Source organism: Rhinoraja longicauda, chromosome 20, assembly GCF_053455715.1.
Source record: "Rhinoraja longicauda isolate Sanriku21f chromosome 20, sRhiLon1.1, whole genome shotgun sequence".
Classification (NCBI taxonomy): Eukaryota; Metazoa; Chordata; class Chondrichthyes; order Rajiformes; family Arhynchobatidae; genus Rhinoraja; species Rhinoraja longicauda.
Window position 1 is genome coordinate 8,172,588 of NC_135972.1, and position 17,398 is coordinate 8,189,985.

The 17,398-nt window shown below is 47.4% G+C and overlaps 1 protein-coding gene across 3 annotated transcripts in view; it reads right to left on the reverse strand.

Annotated features, from left to right (window-relative positions):
• The window catches only part of scube1 (signal peptide, CUB domain, EGF-like 1), a 208,764-nt gene that overhangs the window by 39,891 nt on the left and 151,475 nt on the right, over window positions 1–17,398 (reverse strand). For all 3 annotated transcript variants that reach the window (XM_078416899.1, XM_078416897.1, XM_078416898.1), the window contains 2 exons: window positions 5,510–5,626; window positions 4,485–4,607 (listed from right to left, as the gene is read on the reverse strand). In XM_078416899.1, the coding sequence (XP_078273025.1) occupies window positions 4,485–4,607; window positions 5,510–5,626 (240 nt within the window). The remainder of the gene's footprint in view (window positions 1–4,484; window positions 4,608–5,509; window positions 5,627–17,398) is intronic.

The following is a 17,398-nucleotide window of genomic DNA, read 5'->3' on the forward strand; positions in this document are numbered from 1 at the left end:
GGAAACATCACACGTTTTTCCTTAAAGCTTTCAGTGTTAGCATCAGGCATGCAGAATGTGCAATTGCAAATAACACTGATGGGCATCATCCATCCAAGAGCGATCAGCCAGAGCTGGTTTCTTCCCCAGCGTTTCCCCGACTTTGTATTGACACGACACCAATGTGATATTTTCCGTATCCCAACTGGCCATTGACCCAAGCAGTGGTCATTGTGCCGGCTGGGATTTGAGCTGACACGCTCAGCAGTGTGACTAATGGAAAATAAAGACAGACCAACAATTCAGGCAGCGCCAGTCTTCCTCAGACTCGCCAGGCGACATCTTGAGACCGACCACGGCGGCGCAGCGGTAGAGTTGCTGACTTACGGCGCCAGAGACCCGGGCTCGATCCCGACTACGGGCGCTGTCTGTACGGAGTTTGTACCTTCTCCCCGTGACCTGCGTGGGTTTTCTCCGAGATCTTCAGTTTCCTCCCACACTCCAAAGACGAGCAGGTTTGGAGGTTAATTGGCTTGGTATAGAGTGTAAAGTTGTCCCTAGTGTGTGTTAGGGTAGTGTTAATGTGTGGGGATCACTGATCGGTGGGCCGAAGGGCCTGTTTCCGCGCCGTGTCCAACTAACTAAACTAAATTAAACTAAACCGGAACCAAGAGGAATGGATGACTATCCAAATCAGGAGCATGCGTACGGAAATGAACTGAGTGCATTTTATCGGGATGCATCCTGGCATGGTTTGGGAACAGCTCCGTCCAAGATCACATTTCTATCATGCTTTTTATTTAAGAATTAAGCTATCAGTGGGTGGAGGTTGTGTGGGGGGACACACATTTATTTTTCTGCCCTTTTCAGAAATTACTTGCATTTCTTCTTACAGCAACTGTCGGGAAAACCTCTTGGCAGGTGAGGGAACAAATGTTTCAGTTTTTAAGCAATTACAAATTTATATATTGCTCTTTAAACTGTGTAAGGCTGTGTTAACATTGATTTTTTTTGTTGCAGTGGGGAGAAAAAAATAACGTACCGAACTCCGATTAACCCAGACTTTCAATACCATAGACGCAGCCCAGACCATCACACAAACCAACCTCTCTTTCATTGACTCCATCTACACTTAACGCTGCCTCGGCAAGGCCAGCAGCGCCATCGAGGACGAGTCGCACCCCGGTCACTCCATCTTCTCCCCTCGCCCATCAGGCATGAGGTACATGTGCGCGTGAAAACGCACAACCCAAGATTCAGGGACAGTTTCTTCGCAGCTGTTATCAGGCAACTGAATCAATAGACAATAGACAATAGGTGCAGGAGGAGGCCATTCGGCCCTTCGAGCCTGTACGCACCGCCATTCAATGTGATCATGGCTGATCATTCTCAATCAGTACCCCGTTCCTGCCTTCTCCCCATACCCCCTGAATCCGCTATCCTTAAGAGCTCTATCTAGCTCTCTCTTGAATGTATTCAGAGAATTGGCCTCCACTGCCTTCTGAGGCAGAGAATTCCACAGATTCACAACTCTCTGACTGAAAAAGTTTTTCCTCATCTCAGTTCTAAAGCTCGATAGTGATCTATCGAGACAGCTTGATAGTGATGGTGTATAGTCTTTCCGCTGATTGGATAGCACGCGACAAAAAAGCTTTTCACCCTACTTCAGTACACGTGACAATAAACTAAACTACGCCATGGTCTCGACCCGAAACGTCACCCATTCCTTCTCTCCAGAGATGCTGCCTGAGCCACTGAGTTACTCCAGCATTTGTGCCTATCTTTAATGAAAGTGCCAACCAATATTGGGAAGGAGTGAATGGTCCCCCGTCAGCGGTGCTTCCGTGAGAGAGCGATCTGTCAGCTTCCTGAGGTCACCGTCAGACTGTAAGATCGACTATAGATAGGCGCAAAAAGCCGGAGTAACTCGGCGGGTCAGGCAGAATCTCTGGAGAGAAGGTATGGGTGACGTTTCGGGTCGGGACCCTCCTTCAGACTGAGAGTCAGGGGAAAGGGAAATGGGAGATGTAGAAGGTGGTAGAGAGAGAGAGAGAGAGAGAGAGATATAGAACAAATGAAGGAAAGATATGCAACAAAAGTAACGATGATAAAGGAAGCAGCCCACTGTGGCCTGTGGGCTAGGTGAGAACGAGTTACAGACAATGTCAGACCGGAGTACATGCAAGCTGGAAGTCGGGTGTAAGATGAGAGAATATTAACCTGCCCTGGGTGGAATTTCACAGCCAGCGTTTCCTGCTCCCATTAATACTGACTGAGGGCGATCGCCAACAAGTAAATCACTTCACAGGTGTGAGAGCTCCAGACGGCTTGGATTCACCTCAGATAAGTCTAGGGGCACTGCTGGTAGTATTTCATTCCTCCACATTCCTTCCACGTTTGACAGCTGAGGCCGACACAAAAAGCTGGGGTAACTCAGCGGGTCAGGCAGCATCTCCGAGGCAAAGGAACGGGTGACGTTTCGGGTCGAGACCCTTCTTCAGACTGAGAGTCAGGGGAGGGGGCCACAGTTTAAGAATAAGGGGTAGGCCATTTAGAACGGAGATGAGGAAAAACATTTTCAGTCAGAGAGTTGTGAATCTGTGGGATTCTCTGCCTCAGAGGGCAGTGGAGGCCAATTCTCTGAATGCATTCAAGAGAGAGCTAGATAGAGCTCTTAAGGATAGCCGAGTCAGGGGGTATGGGGAGAAGGCAGGAACGGGGTACTGATTGAGAATGATCAGCCATGATCACATTGAATGGCGGTGTTGGCTCGAAGGGCCGAATGGCCTCCTCCTGCACCTATTGTCTATGGTGATGGAGAGAGATATAGAACAAGTGAATGAAAGATAGGCAAAAAAAGTAACGATGATAAAGGAAACAGACCATTGTTGACAGTAGGCCAGGTGAAAATGAGTTACAGACAATGAAACTCAACAAGGCGGCTGAGAAGTCCTTTTATAGTGAAAAGGACAAAATAAGGAGCAGTGTTAAAAAGTGAAATCAATTTAAACATAGGCGTCCCCAAATTGTTTGCAGAAATAAATCTTTATTTCCCCCTTACCTTTTTCCTGCACCGACCTTAGCCACAGACAAGAAATTAAAAAAATCTGTTGAACGATTACTGAGGTTAGACGATTATTATGCTGCTGTGGGAACAAAGAGTCTAGCTGCCCCATGTCGATTTTGCATACTGTTCATGGTTCATAAGTTCAAAAGTGATAGGAGCAGAATTAGGCCATTCGGCCCATTAAGTCTACTCCGCAATTCAATCGTGGCTGATCTATCTCTCCCTCCTAACCCCATTCTCCTGCCTTCTCCCCATAACCCCTGACACCCGTGCTAATCAAGAATCTATCTATCTCTGCCTTAAAAATATCCATTGACTTGGCCTCCACAGCCTTCTGTGGCAATGAATTCCACAGATTCACCACCTTCTGACTAGAGAAATTCCTCCTTATCTCCTACCTAAAGGACCGTCCTTTAATTCTGAGGCTATGACCTCTGATCCTAGACTCTCCCACTAGTGGAAACATCCTCTCCACATCCGAATCGCGGGGCTTGGGTCGGCCCGCTGCGGACCTTTCACCGTCCGGCGCGGGCTGGAACGTGGCAACTTCAACAACCTGACCGCGGGAGAAGACGGCAGGGGAAGAGAAAAGACATTGTGGCCTTCCATCACAGTGAGGAGGTGACTGGAGGAGACTCACTGTGATGGATGTTTCTTTTTTTTGTTTTGTGTTGGTTTGTGATTGTGTGTGTTATTGCTTATTTTTATTGCTCTTATTGTTGGACTGTGGGTGACAAAATCCCGTCCAAAAGACTTGTTTTTTTGGATGACAATAAAGGTTATTGGTCAGCGGTCACCTATTGTCTATTGTCTATTATTCTGATTCTTATTCTGATTCTGACTCTATCCAGGCCTTTCACTATTTGCTACGTTTCAATGAGGCCCTCCCCAACCTTCTAAACTCCAGCGAGTACAGGCCCAGTGCCGTCAAATGCTCATCGTATGTTAATTATAAGCCGGGCTATTTGAAGTTATGAAGTATAGCCTTCAAAGTCCAGTGAGCAAATATTCCAGTGTTAAATTAAAACTAAAAAGTTCAGGCACGCTAAGTACATTGCTCCTTTGTAGTGTGGACTCTTGATCAAATTAACTTAAGAGGTTCCCAACTTACCTCGATTGTTCAGTTCGTTTAGTTTAGTTTAGAGATACAGCGCAGAAACAGGCCCTTCGGCCTACCAAGTCCACGCCGACCAGCGATCCCCGCACATTAACACTATCCCACACACACACTAGGGACAATTTTACATTTACCCACTGACACCAGGCCAATTAACCTACAAACCTGTACGTCTTTGGAGTGTGGGGGGAAGCCGAAGATCTCGGAGAAAACCACACAGACAAGCACCCATAGTCGGGATCGAATCGTGGGTCTCTGGCGCTGTGTGGCAACAGCTCTGTCGCTAAGCCACCTTGCCGTTCTAAAACAAAGTTGACTCACCTGCACAATCTTTCTTGTTCCAATGCAGCTTTTTCCCAGGAGGGCAAACACACTCATAACTTCCCATTGTGTTCAGACAACCAAAATCACAGCTGCCGTTGTTGATGCTGCATTCATCGATATCTGAGCAAGCAAAGTAAAAATATAGCTGTGACTAAAATTATTATTTGTGGAGCGAGAGAGAAAGTCCAGTGTTCTTACTTACAAGTTCCATGTGAATGTTTCACTTAGGAAAACAAGCTATATTCTTTGAACAAAAAAAGGACACACGGTCTTGATCTTACAGAGAGGTGTCTAAAATCATGAGAGGAATAGATCGGGTGGACGCACACAGTCACTTGACCAGAGGAGGTGAATCGAGGACCAGGGGACATACGTTTAGGGTGAAGGGGAAAAGATTGAATAGGAATCTGAGGGGCAGCTTTTTCACACTATGGGTGGTGGGTGTATGGAACGAGCTGCCGGAGGAGGTAGTTGAGGCAGGGACTATCGCAACGTTTAAGAAACAGTTAGACAGGTACATGGATAGGACAGGTTTAGAGGCCAAACTCACAGGCAAGCGGGACTAGTGTAGCTGGGACATGTTGGCCCGTGTGGGCAAGTTGGCTGAAGGGTCTGTTTCCAAAGCTATGTCTCTCAATGCTGGAGTTACACAGCTGCCCGAGCAGCTTGTCTGGAGAACATGGATAGGTGATGCTTTTCAAGATTTTAAGATGGGGATCATTTCAAGATGGGGATCATTTCAAGATGGGGATCATTTCAAGATGGGGATCATTTCAAGATGGGGATCATTTCAAGATGGGGATCATTTCAAGATGGTTGCCACGGTGTACTGCTTGCACCAATACAAATTCCTTGCACGTATACATACCAGGCTAATAACATTTATTCATGGGTGTGTGTGTGTGTATGTGTCTATATATATATATATATATATATATACACACACACACACATGTATCTTATGCTACCATTATTATTGCAGCTTCCACTACTACATGTGCAACCCATCAGTTTGAACAAACCTCCACAATGGGTTAGTCCGTACAAAGTATAGCCTTTTTGACACAGGCATTCGAAGCTTCCTGGGTAGTTGATGCATATGTGGTCACAGGTCCTTTCGAAGGAACACTCATCGATATCTAAAATTGAGAAGAAGAAATGTCACCGTTTGGAAATTAAAATCAGCCTCACATGCCTTGGTGATACAAGTAGAGGTTCCGTCCTCTAAAGGACCTTCTGACAGATTTATTTGAAGCATAGTTTAGTTTAGTTTAGTTTAGAGATACAGCATGGAAACAAGCCATTAGATTTGAATGGCAGGCTGCCCACGTGAGAGTAGTTGAGCCTCTCTGCTTGAGCTAGTCCCACCATCCTACACCAGAGCTCCAACACAGCACACAGATGTTTCTGTTTGCTCAAGAGACCAACAGATTTACAGCTGCCCAGCGTCCAAGTTGGGTGTGATGATGAGAAGGAATGCGTTGACATTTAGTTCAGTATAATTTAGACCTGCAGCTAGGAAGCAGGCCCTTCGGCCCATTGAGTCCACGCCAACCATCGATCACACTAGTTCTATGTTATCCCTCTTTCCCATCCACCCCCTGCACATTGGGGACAATGTACAAAGGCCAGTTTATCTGTAAACACAAAAGGCGGCACAGCGGTAGAGTTGCTGCCTTACAGCGAATGCAGCGCTGGAGACTCAGGTTCGATCCTGACTACGGGCGCCGTCTGTACGGAGTTTGTACGTTCTCCCCGTGACCTGCGTGGGCTTTCTCCGAGATCTTCGGTTTCCTCCCACACTCCAAAGACGTACTGGTTTGTAGGTTAATTGGCTGGGCAAATGTAAAAATTGTCCCTAGTGTGTGTAGGATAGTGTTAATGTACGGGGATCGCTGGGCGGCGCAGACTCGGTGGGCTGAAGGGCCTGTTTCCGCGCTGTATCTCTAAATCTAAATCTAAAATCTAAAATCTAAAGTTTTTCTTCATCTCCGTTCTAAATGGCCTACCCCTTATTCAATTCAATTCAATTCAATTCAATTCAATGCTTCGGGTCGGGGCCTTTTTCAGACTCAATCTCTATTGTATGTTATGCTTGCACCTTTCCCTATTTCACTTGATCTGACCGGGTGTCTTTCATCTCATTCCCAGTGCAACCAGAGATGTTACAATCCCTGCCTTGGGTCCTGCTTATCATCAGGCCAAACGTAGATCTTCTTTATGTCTGCCTCCACACTCTGCTTAGTCCGTTTTAGCACATTTCCCAGCCATGTTAGAAGCACTGTTTCCGCGCTGTATCTCTAAATCTAAATCTAAAATCTAAAATCTAAAGTCTTAGTCTACAGATACAATGTGGAAACAGGCCCTTCAGTGCGTCAAGTCCCAGCGATGACCCCACACTCTAGCACTATCCTCCGCGCTAGAGACAATTTACAATTTTCAGAAGCCAATTAACCTACAAACCCGCACGTCTTTGGAGTGTGGGAGGAAACCGGAGCGCCCGGAGGGTGCTGTCTGTTTGTACGTTCTCCCCTTGACCTGCGTGGGTTTTCTCCGAGATCTTCGGTTTCCTCCCACACTCCAAAGATGTACAGGTTTGTAGGTTAAATGGCTTGGTTACAAAAATGTAAAATTATCCCTAGTGTGGGTATGATACTGTTAATATGTGGTGATCGCTGGTCAGTGCAGACACAGTGGGCCGAAGGGCCTGTTTCCACGCTGTACCTCGAAAGACTAAAACACACGGTAAGGCATGCTGTAAATTTTATAAAGCAGTGTTTGGACCATTGGGTTTTTGACTACCCAGGTGGAAAATGTCACAAGATATTTTTACCAATTATAAAACAAAATGTTATTACAATCAGCACAGTTCCCAGTGTTTTCAATGGACTGTGTTCCTGGCAATAGAATACCCTGCAATTGCCAAATCGCAACCTTATTAATATAAATTGATCATTTTGGAAATCCAGAGCAGATTAAGCAGCACCTGAAATAATTTTTCTTTCTAGGTGTAAATTTACAAGCTCCTCAAAGACCACTGAAAGCGTGAGCATTCTTCTAATTCTCGGAGCAGAATTAGGCTACTTGGCACATTAAATCTACTCCGCCATTCAATCATGGCTGATTTATCTTTTGCTCTCAACCCCATTCTCCTGCCTTCTCCCCGTAACCCCTGACATCCGTTCTAATCCGGAATCTGGCAATCTCCGCCTTAAAAATACCCATTGATTTGGCCTCCACAGCTGTCTGTGGCAATGAATTCCACAGATTCACCACCCACTGACTAAAGAAATTCCTCCTTTCTAAAGGTACGTTCTTACACTCTGAGGCTAGAGCTTCTGGTCCTAGACTCTCCCACTGGTGGAAACATCCTCTCCACATTCAATAGACAATAGACAATAGACAATAGGTGCAGGAGGAGGCCATTCGGCCCTTCAAGCCAGCACCGCCATTCAAAGTGATCATGGCTGATCATTCTCAATCAGTACCCCGTTCCTGCCTTCTCCCCATACCCCCTGACTCCGCTATCCTTAAGAGCTCTATCTAGCTCTCTCTTGAATGCATTCAGAGAATTGGCCTCCACTACCTTCTGAGGCAGAGAATTCCACAGATTCACAACTCTCTGGCTGAAAAAGTTTTTCCTCATCTCAGTTCTAAATGGCCTACCCCTTATTCTTAAACTGTGGCCCCTTGTTCTAGACTCCCCCAACATTGGGAACATGTTTCCTGCCTCTAACGTGTCCAACCCCTTAATAATCTTATACGTTTCGATAAGATCCCCTCTCATCCTTCTAATATCCAATGTATACAAGCCTAGTCGCTCCAGTCTTTCAACATATGACAGTCCCGCCATTCGGGGAATTAACCTAGTAAACCTACGCTGCACGCTTCACTCTATCCAAGTCTTTCATTAGTTGCTAGGTTTCAATGAGGCCCCTTCTAAACTCCAGCAAGTACAGGCTTAGGACGTTCTTTTAGGAAGGAGGTGAGGAGGAATTTCTTTAGTCAGATGGTGCTGAATCTGTGGAATTCTTTGCCACAGAAGGCTGTGGAGGCCAAATCAGTGGATATATTGAAGGCAGAGATACTGTAGATAGTTTCTTCATTAGTACGGGTGTCAGAGGTTATGGGGAGAAGGCAGGAGAATGGGGTTCGGAGGTAGATCAGCCCTGATTGAATGGAGGAGTAGACTTGAGGGGCCGAATGGTTGAATTCTGATCTTATGATAAGTTAACCCAGTTGAATCCTTTGAGTTGAGGTAGAAGCAGAGTGTAATTTTGCATCTGAGTACGTTATAGATGACATGTGAGTACTTTGTTCATACTGAGGGCCCGGTCTCAATATGCTTTCCATTTCCAGCACATCTTTCCCTCATTTTATACGAAGACGTTAATGGACTTTACCTTGCACAAAACGTTATCCCCTTTATCATGTATCTGTACACTGTGGAAGTACGCTGTATTGTCTTTCCGCTGACTGGTTAGCACGCAACAAAAGCTTTTCACTGTACCTCGGTACACGTGACAATAAACTGGACTAAACTAAACAAGGAACTGCATATGCTGGTTTACAACAACAAAAAAGATACAAAGTGCTGGAGTAACTCAACGGGTCAGGCAGCCTGACTAAATAAATAATACTGGATACAAGTAAAGGAAATACGTGATGTTACCACCAACGTGTACGAAGGAACTGCAGATGCTGGTTTACACTGTAAACACAAAATGCTGGAGTAACTCAGTGGGACAGGCAGCATCTCTGGAGAGAAGGAATGGGTGACATTTCGGGTTGAGACCCTTTTTCAGACATTATTATTGTCACGTGTACCAAGGTACCGTGGAAAGCTTTTTAGTTGCATGTTATCCATGATTACACATGATTACAATTAAGCTGGAAGCTGAGTTATACCGAACTTTGGTGACTTTAATGAATATTTACTTTCACAAATGAATATGTGAGACCATAGTTGGTTATAATGAATAGTGAGATGGTAACAATGGTTGATAATGGCATCTTTTGTCAGGCTGCCTGACCCATTGAGTTACTCCAGCACTTCGAGTTATTACTCCAGACTGAAGCCCGAAGAAGGGTCTCGATCCGAAACGTCACCCATTCCTTCTCTCCAGAGGTGCTGCCTGTCCCGCTGAATTACTCCAGCTTTTTGTGTTACTACCAACGGAAAATGTACAGCATTTTTCATGCAATCTAAAATGATGCAGGAGATACATTTTGTAATGAGTTAAAAATCTCCAACACCAATAACTTACCTCTCTGGGCACTTTGGTCAATAAAACAAAGTACTTAGCACTTTCTGGGTAATCCCTCTCCCCACCTCCCCCCTTCTCCCCCCTTCTCCCCCCTTCTCCCACCCCCACCCACCTTCTCCCCCCCACCCACCTTCCCCCTTCTCCCCCCCCACCCACCTCCCCCCTTCTCCCCCCCACCCACCTTCCCCCTTCTCCCCCCCCACCCACCTCCCCCCTTCTCCCCCCCCACCCACCTCCCCCCTTCTCCCCCCCCCACCCACCTCCCCCCTTCTCCCCCCCCACCCACCTCCCCCCTTCTCCCCCCCCACCCACCTCCCCCCTTCTCCCCCCCCACCCACCTCCCCCCTTCTCCCCCCCCCACCCACCTCCCCCCTTCTCCCCCCCCCACCCACCTCCCCCCTTCTCCCCCCCCACCCACCTCCCCCCCCCTTCTCCCCCCTTCTCCCACCCCCACCCCATAGCAACTAATAAATCACCTTCAAGCGCTGGTTTTGCACAAAATATCCATCAATTTACAAAGCTAACAGAACAGAATAAAATACTGTCACTGACAGAGCGTGCCTGGAGTTAATTACAGAGCAAACTACCTCAGTGAGTGTTGTGGGTGTAGATGCCCACCAGCAACAGACTGCCGAGACTGCAGAGCTTTGTTTAGTAGCAGCTGGTCCCAATAAAATAGCCTCAGGGGAAGAGGCTAATCTTAAAACCAAGACCCTAATCCTAGATTTTCTCTGCCCTATCTAAACTAATTATATTAATTATAGAAACACGCATTATAGGCGATGGACATCACACTTCAAAGTTAGCTGCTGGTTTTTTTTTTTAAAAAGAGAAGGCACTAAGTGCTGGAGTAACTCAGCGGGCCAGGCGTGCGCACGAGGGGGATCGCAGGTTGGTGAGGACTGGTTTTTGACGGTGGCGCATCGGTAGAGTTGCTGCCTCACAGAGACCGGAGACCCGGGTTCCATCCTGACTATAGGAGGAGTGGACTTGAGGGGCCGAATGGTTGAATTCTGCTCCTATCACTTATGATCTTATGATAATTTAACCCAGTTGCCTGTACGGAGTTCGCATGTGACCCGCGTGGGTTTTCTCCGGGTTCTCCGGTTTCCTCCCACACTCCAAAGACTAACTGGTTTTGAAGGGTTAATGTGGCTGCTGTAAAGATTGTAAGTTGTTCCTAGTGTGTGGGGCGGTGCTAGTGTACGGGGCGATCGCTGGTTGGCACGGACACTGTGGGCCGAAGGGCCTGTTTTCACTGTTTTTCTAAAGCCTAAAGTAAATAACATTAATGAAGATTCTTTCAAGTTTCTCTACACCTTCACAGGCACTACATCTATTTTACCTAAAGTCTTGAATTACTTTAAAACAAAGTATAATTATTTCATGGGAATTGCAATATTAAAGTGCCACACCTTAACGTGGGTATTTATCCACAAAATGCTGGAGTCACTCAGCAGGTCAGGCAGCATACACCTTAACGTGGCATCAATGTTCTACAGATAGACACAAAATGCTGGAGTAACTCAGCGGGACAGGCAGAATTTCTGGACTGAAGGAATGGGCGAAGTTTCGGGTCGAGACCCTTCTTCAGACCCGACCCGAAAAGTCACCCATTCCTTCTCTCTGGAGATGCTGCCTGTCCTGCTGAGTTACTCCAGCTTTTTGTGTCTATCTTAGTTTTAAACCAGCATCTGCAGTTCCTTCCCACACATCAATGTTCGATAGTTAGAAGACAATGCTGAGATGCAGCTATGATTTCATACCATGAAATGGACCGCAAAAAAAACAGACAATTTGCACAAAAATACCAATGCACAGCTATTATACGGTCAGTTCAGTTCAGAGATACAACATGGAAACAGGCCCTTTGGCCCACTGAGTCCATGCCGACCGTCGATCACCAGTTCACACTACTTCCATGCTACCCCACTTTCGCATCCACTGCCTGCATACTAGGGGCAAATTTACAGAGGCCCATTTACAGACATCGGCACGGTGGCGCAGCGGTAGAGTTGCTGCCTGACAGCGCCCAAGACCCGGGTTCAATCCTGACTACGGGTGCTGTCTGTACGGAGTTTGTACGTTCTCCCTGTGTACGCGTGGGTTTTGTCCGGGTGCTCCGGTTTCGTCCTACACTCCAAAGGCGTACAGGTTTGTGGGTGAATTAGCTTCAGTAAAATTGTGAACTGTCCCCTGTGTGTAGCACAGTGCTGGTGTACGGGGTGATCGCTGGTCGGCTTGGACTGTTTCCACGCTGCATCTCTAAAGTCTGAGGTCTAGAATTAACCATTACTTTGGGATGTGGGAGGAAACTCCCATCGTCCAGGGCGGAGGGAACATAGTTTAAGTTCCCATCTGAAAAAATGAAATGGAATCGAATACAAATCTCTATGAGCTTGAAAGGAGGACCTGGGGAATGGTCAGCAAAGAAGACATGGCCACATCAGATATAGCATGTTTAGGAAAAACAAGTGTAACTTTCCTTGCATTATGGACACACAAAGCTGGAGTAACTCAGTGGGACAGGCATCATCTCTGGAGAGAAGGAACAAGTGACGTTTCGGGTCGAGACCCGTCTTCAGACTGGTTAGGTGTAAGGGAAACGAGAGATACAGACGGCGATGTGGAGAGATAAAGAACATTGAATGAAAGATATGCAAAAAAGTGACGATGATAAAGGAAACAGGCCACTGTTAGCTGGTTGTCGGGTGAAAACGAGAAGCTGGTGCGACTTGGGTGGGGGAGGGATAGAGAGAGAGGGGGAATGCCGGGGCTACCTGAAGTGAGAGAAATCAATATTCATACCACTGGGCTGCAAGCTGCCCAAGCGAAATATGAGATGCTGCTCCTCCAATTTGCGTTTAGCCTCACTCTGACAATGGAGGAGACCTAGGACAGAAACGTCTGTGTAGGAATGGGAAGGAGAATTAAAGTGTCCAGCAACTGGGAGATCAGGTAGAAACATAGAACATAGCAACAGAGAAAAATAGGTGCAGGAATGGGCCATTCAGCCCTTCGAGCCACCAACTCCATACCGTGTGGCGCGGTGGCGCAGCGGTAGAGTTGCTGCCTTACAGCGAATGCAGCGCCGGAGACTCGGGTTCGATCCTGACTATGTGCGCCGTCTGTACGGAGTTTGTACGTTCTCCCCGTGACCTGCGTGGGTTTTCTCCGAGACCTTCGGTTTCCTCCCACACTCCAAAGACCTACAGGTATGTAGGTTAATTGGCTGGGCAAATGTTTTTAAAAAATTGTCCCTAGTGGGTGTGGGATAGTGTTAGTGTGCGGGGATCGCTGGGCGGCGCGGACCCGGTGGGCCGAAGGGCCTGTTTCCGCGCTGTATCTCTAAATCTAAAAAAATATATATGATCATGGCTGATCATCTAAAATCGGTACCCCGTTCCTGCTTTCTCCCCGTATCCCTTGATTCCTTTAGCACGAAGAGCTAAATCTAACTCTCTCTTGAGGGAGGTTTAGGCGGGCTGAGCGAAGGTGTTACGTGAAGCGATTGCCCAGTCTACGTTTGGTTTCGCATTGTGTTGGGGTTGCCGTTTCCCTACAGAACTATCCCCACATCTGTTTGGAAATAGGGTCTGTAGCCACTCATCACCAGCCAACAACAGCAGCATTATTTAAAAAAAGCCTTTAAAGAGTTCCACACTGGGACTGCGCATTCACACTCCACACAAATTGAGTGTTGGTTAGATTGTCCTCCAGAGGCCAATATGACCTCTAATTATATTGGAATTGAAACCAGATTTCCTTTCCAAACGCTGCAAAGAAAGTTGAAAGTGTCTCTGGACCTGTGAGTTACTGCTTGGCAAATGTGCCTCAGTTCACAATTGACGCGGTGCAAGCTCAAGAATGTTACTCAGATAAAAGCTTTGCTTTGTGTCACGGTTTTAGTTGGGATGGACCTTGTTCGTGCCAAGGTCAAGCATCTTATTGCTTGGAGAGGGACCTACTTCACTTTGTTGCGGACGCACAATTAATTCCGCCAGGCAAAGTCAGCTCTCGGTGTTCCATGCAGTCAGATGTTATAAACCAGTCCTCACGGAAAGAGTGCAAGAAATGTACAAATATGTTTTCCCGGAGAAGAGACAGGTCCCTCTTTGCAGTTCGCTCGTGAAATGGTTTGTCAATGCTTTTGCTTGTGTGTTTTATTGCCGTTCCTCCTTTGGGACGGCGCGGTGGCGCAGCGGTAGAGTTGCTGCCTTATGCTCACAGCGCCAGAGACCCGGGTTGGATCCCAGCTACGGGCGCCGTCTGTACGGAGTTTGCACGTTCTCCCCGTGACCTGCGTGGGCTTTCTCCAAGAAGTTCGGTTTCCTCCCACATTCCCAAGATGAGCAGGTTTGTAAAAATTGTCCCTAGCGTGTGCAGGAGAGTGTTAGTGTGCGGGGATCGCTGGTCGGTGCGGACTAGGTGGGTCGAAGGGCCTGTTTCCGCGCTGTATCTCTAAATTAAACTAAACTCCATTGACTTCTCCGGCAGCCCAGCGGTATGAACATTGACTTCTCCAACTTTAGATAGTTCCTCTGTCCCTCTCTTCCCCTCCCACTCCCCAGATCTCCCACTGTCGTCCTGTCTCCACCTATATCCTTCCTTCGTCCCGCCCCCCTGACATCAGTCTGACGAAGGGTCTCGACCCGAAACGTCGCCCATTCCTTCTTTCCTGAGATGCTGTCTGACCCGCTGAGTTACTCCAGCATTTTGTGAATAAATACCTTCGATTTGTACCAGCATCTGCAGTTATTTTCTTAAACTCTTCCCCCCCCTCACTTTCTCCACTCCAATAATTAACATTAGCTTCGTTTAGAGATACAGCGCAGAATCAGCCCCTTCGGCCCACCGTGTCCGCGCCGACCAGTGATCCCCGCACACTAACACACGTTCGACAATTTGCAAATTTACCAAGCCAATTAGTCTACAAATCTGTACGTCTTTGGAGTGTGGAAGGAAATTGGAGCTCCTGGAGGAAACCCACACAGGTCACGGGAAGAACGTACAAACTCTGTACAGACAGCACCCGTAGTCAGGATTGAACCCGGGTCTCTGGCGGTGCAAGGCAGCAACTCTACCGCTGCGCCACCATGTTGAATGACAAATACTTGTTTTTAGAATCGTGCCTCCACTCTAACCTTACCACAGGCGTGAGAGAGGCCTGCCCTCACCAGCCATTGAGAAACACAAGACTCGCAATGTCAAACAAACTAGCTGAACTCTGATCTGGCAAACAACGCTTGTTATTTTTCTGCATTTTCTTCTGTACATTTCATATGTTTTAACAGAAAACATTGAGAAAATAAACATTGAGATTGATACACATTCAACAAGCTTACTCAATAATTCATTTCCGAGAAATTGTACAAATAACCAATCTGTCACTTGGCTCGGAGTGCCCACCACTGCTTTGGGACTTGTTACAACACTTTACTACGTGTGCTCATCATGTTAAGAGCTTGGATCAAAGGTTTTTGAAGACTTTAGTTTTAGTTTTAGAGATACAGCGCGGAAACAGGCCCTTCGGCCCACCAAGCCCGCGCCGACCAGCGATCCCCGCGCACTAACACTATCCTACACACACTAGGGACAATTTACACTTATACCAAGCCAATTAACCAACAAACCGGTACGTCTTGGGAGTGCGGAAATAAACTGAAGATCGCGGAGAAAACCCACCCTGGTCACAGGGAGAACGATCAAACTCCGTAGAGACAGCAGCCGTAGTTGGGATTGAACCCAGGTCCCTAGCGCTACAAGCGCTGTAAGGCAGCAACTCTGCCGCTGCGCCACCGTGCCACCAATTGCCATTGTTTGAAAATGCACAGCTCCAGATTCAGGGACAGTTTCCTCCCAGCTGTTATCAGGCAACTGAATCATCCTACCACAACCAGAGAGCAATCCTGAACTACTATCTACCTCTTTGTGTAACGCTCAGTATTACCTTGCACTAAACGTTATTCCCTTGAACTTTACTGTAAATGTATTGTAGTACACTCTGCACACACTGTACACTGTAAATCGTGTACCCCGTGACCTGCGTGGGTTTTCTCCGAGATCTCCGGTTTCCTCCCACACTCCAAAGACGTATAGGTTTGTAGGTTAATTGGCTGGGCAAATGTAAAAATTGTCCCTAGTGGGTGTAGGATAGTGTTAATGTGCGGGGATCGCTGGGCCGCGCGGACCCGGTGGGCCGAAGGGCCTGTTTCCGCGCTGTATCTCTAAATCTAAATCTAAATCTAAATGGCTCGATAGTAATCATGTATTGTCTTTCGGCCGACTGGACCGCACGCAACAAAAGCTTTTCACTGTACCTCGGTACACATGACAATAAACTAAAGCGGAAATGAAACAGAAACGTATCCATATCCGGTGGTGGTCTATTTGTCAGCCAGTGAGCTGAGGAGCATTGGCCTTCTTCGTCTCCCTGCTCCCGTCCAGAAGCATGAAAGCGCGCACCACCAGACTCAGGAAGCCCAGACCATCAGACAGACCAACCACCCATCCATTGACTCTGTCTAAACCTCACGCCGCCTCGGCAAGGACAGCAGGACCAGTCTCACCCTGACCGCTCCCTCTTCTCCCCTCTCCCATCGGGCAAGAGGTACAGAAGTATGAAAACGCACACCTCCAGATTTAGGGACGGTTTCTTCCCAGTAATTGAACCGTCCTCTCAATAGACAATAGGTGCAGGAGGATGCCATTCGGCCCTTCGAGCCAGCATCGCCATTCAATGTGATCATGGCTGATCATTCTCAATCAGTACCCCGTTCCTGCCTTCTCCCCATACCCCCTGACTCCGCTATCCTTAAGAGCTCTATCTAGCTCTCTCTTGAATGTATTCAGAGAATTGGCCTCCACTGCCTTCTGAGGCAGAGAATTCCGCAGATTCACAACTCTCTGACTGAAAAGGTCAGTTCATCATCCCAGTTCTAAATGGCCTACCCCTTATTCTTAAACTGTGGCCCCTGGTTCTGGACTCCCCCAACATTGGGAACTTGTTTCCTGCCTCTAATGTGTCCAACCCCTTAATAATCTTATACGTTTCGATAAGATCCCCTCTCATCCTTCTAAATTCCAGTGTATACAAGCCTAGTCGCTCCAGTCTTTCAACATATGATAGTCCCGCCAACTAGAGAGTGATCCTGACCTACCATCTACCTCACTGGAGACCTTCGAGCCATCTTTAATCCAAATTTGTTGGACTTTCTCCTTGCACTAAACACTCAAATCCTTTATCCTGCCTTTGTACACTGTGGGCGGTTTGATCGTAATCATGGAAAGTCTTTTTGCTGACTGGATAACATGCAACAAAAAGCTTTTCACTGTACCTTGAGTCATGCATCACAGGAAACCCGGCCTATTTTTGAGTCGAGGTGGGGAGCAGTTTAGAGGGGAACATGCAGGCGGTGGTGCTTGTATGTACCTTGCTGGCCTCACCCTTGGTGGTACGGGCTGTGGGTGAGGGAGGTGCCGTTGAAGCAACCGGACTATGACTGACTCCATGCAGTTTGTTGAGGGCGTACACACGCTCACTCGTGGTGAGCTAGTGGTGGAACTGCAGATGCTGGTTTAAACCGAAGAAGGACACAAAATGCTGGAGTAGCTGAGCGGGACAGGCAGCGCCTCTGGAGAGAT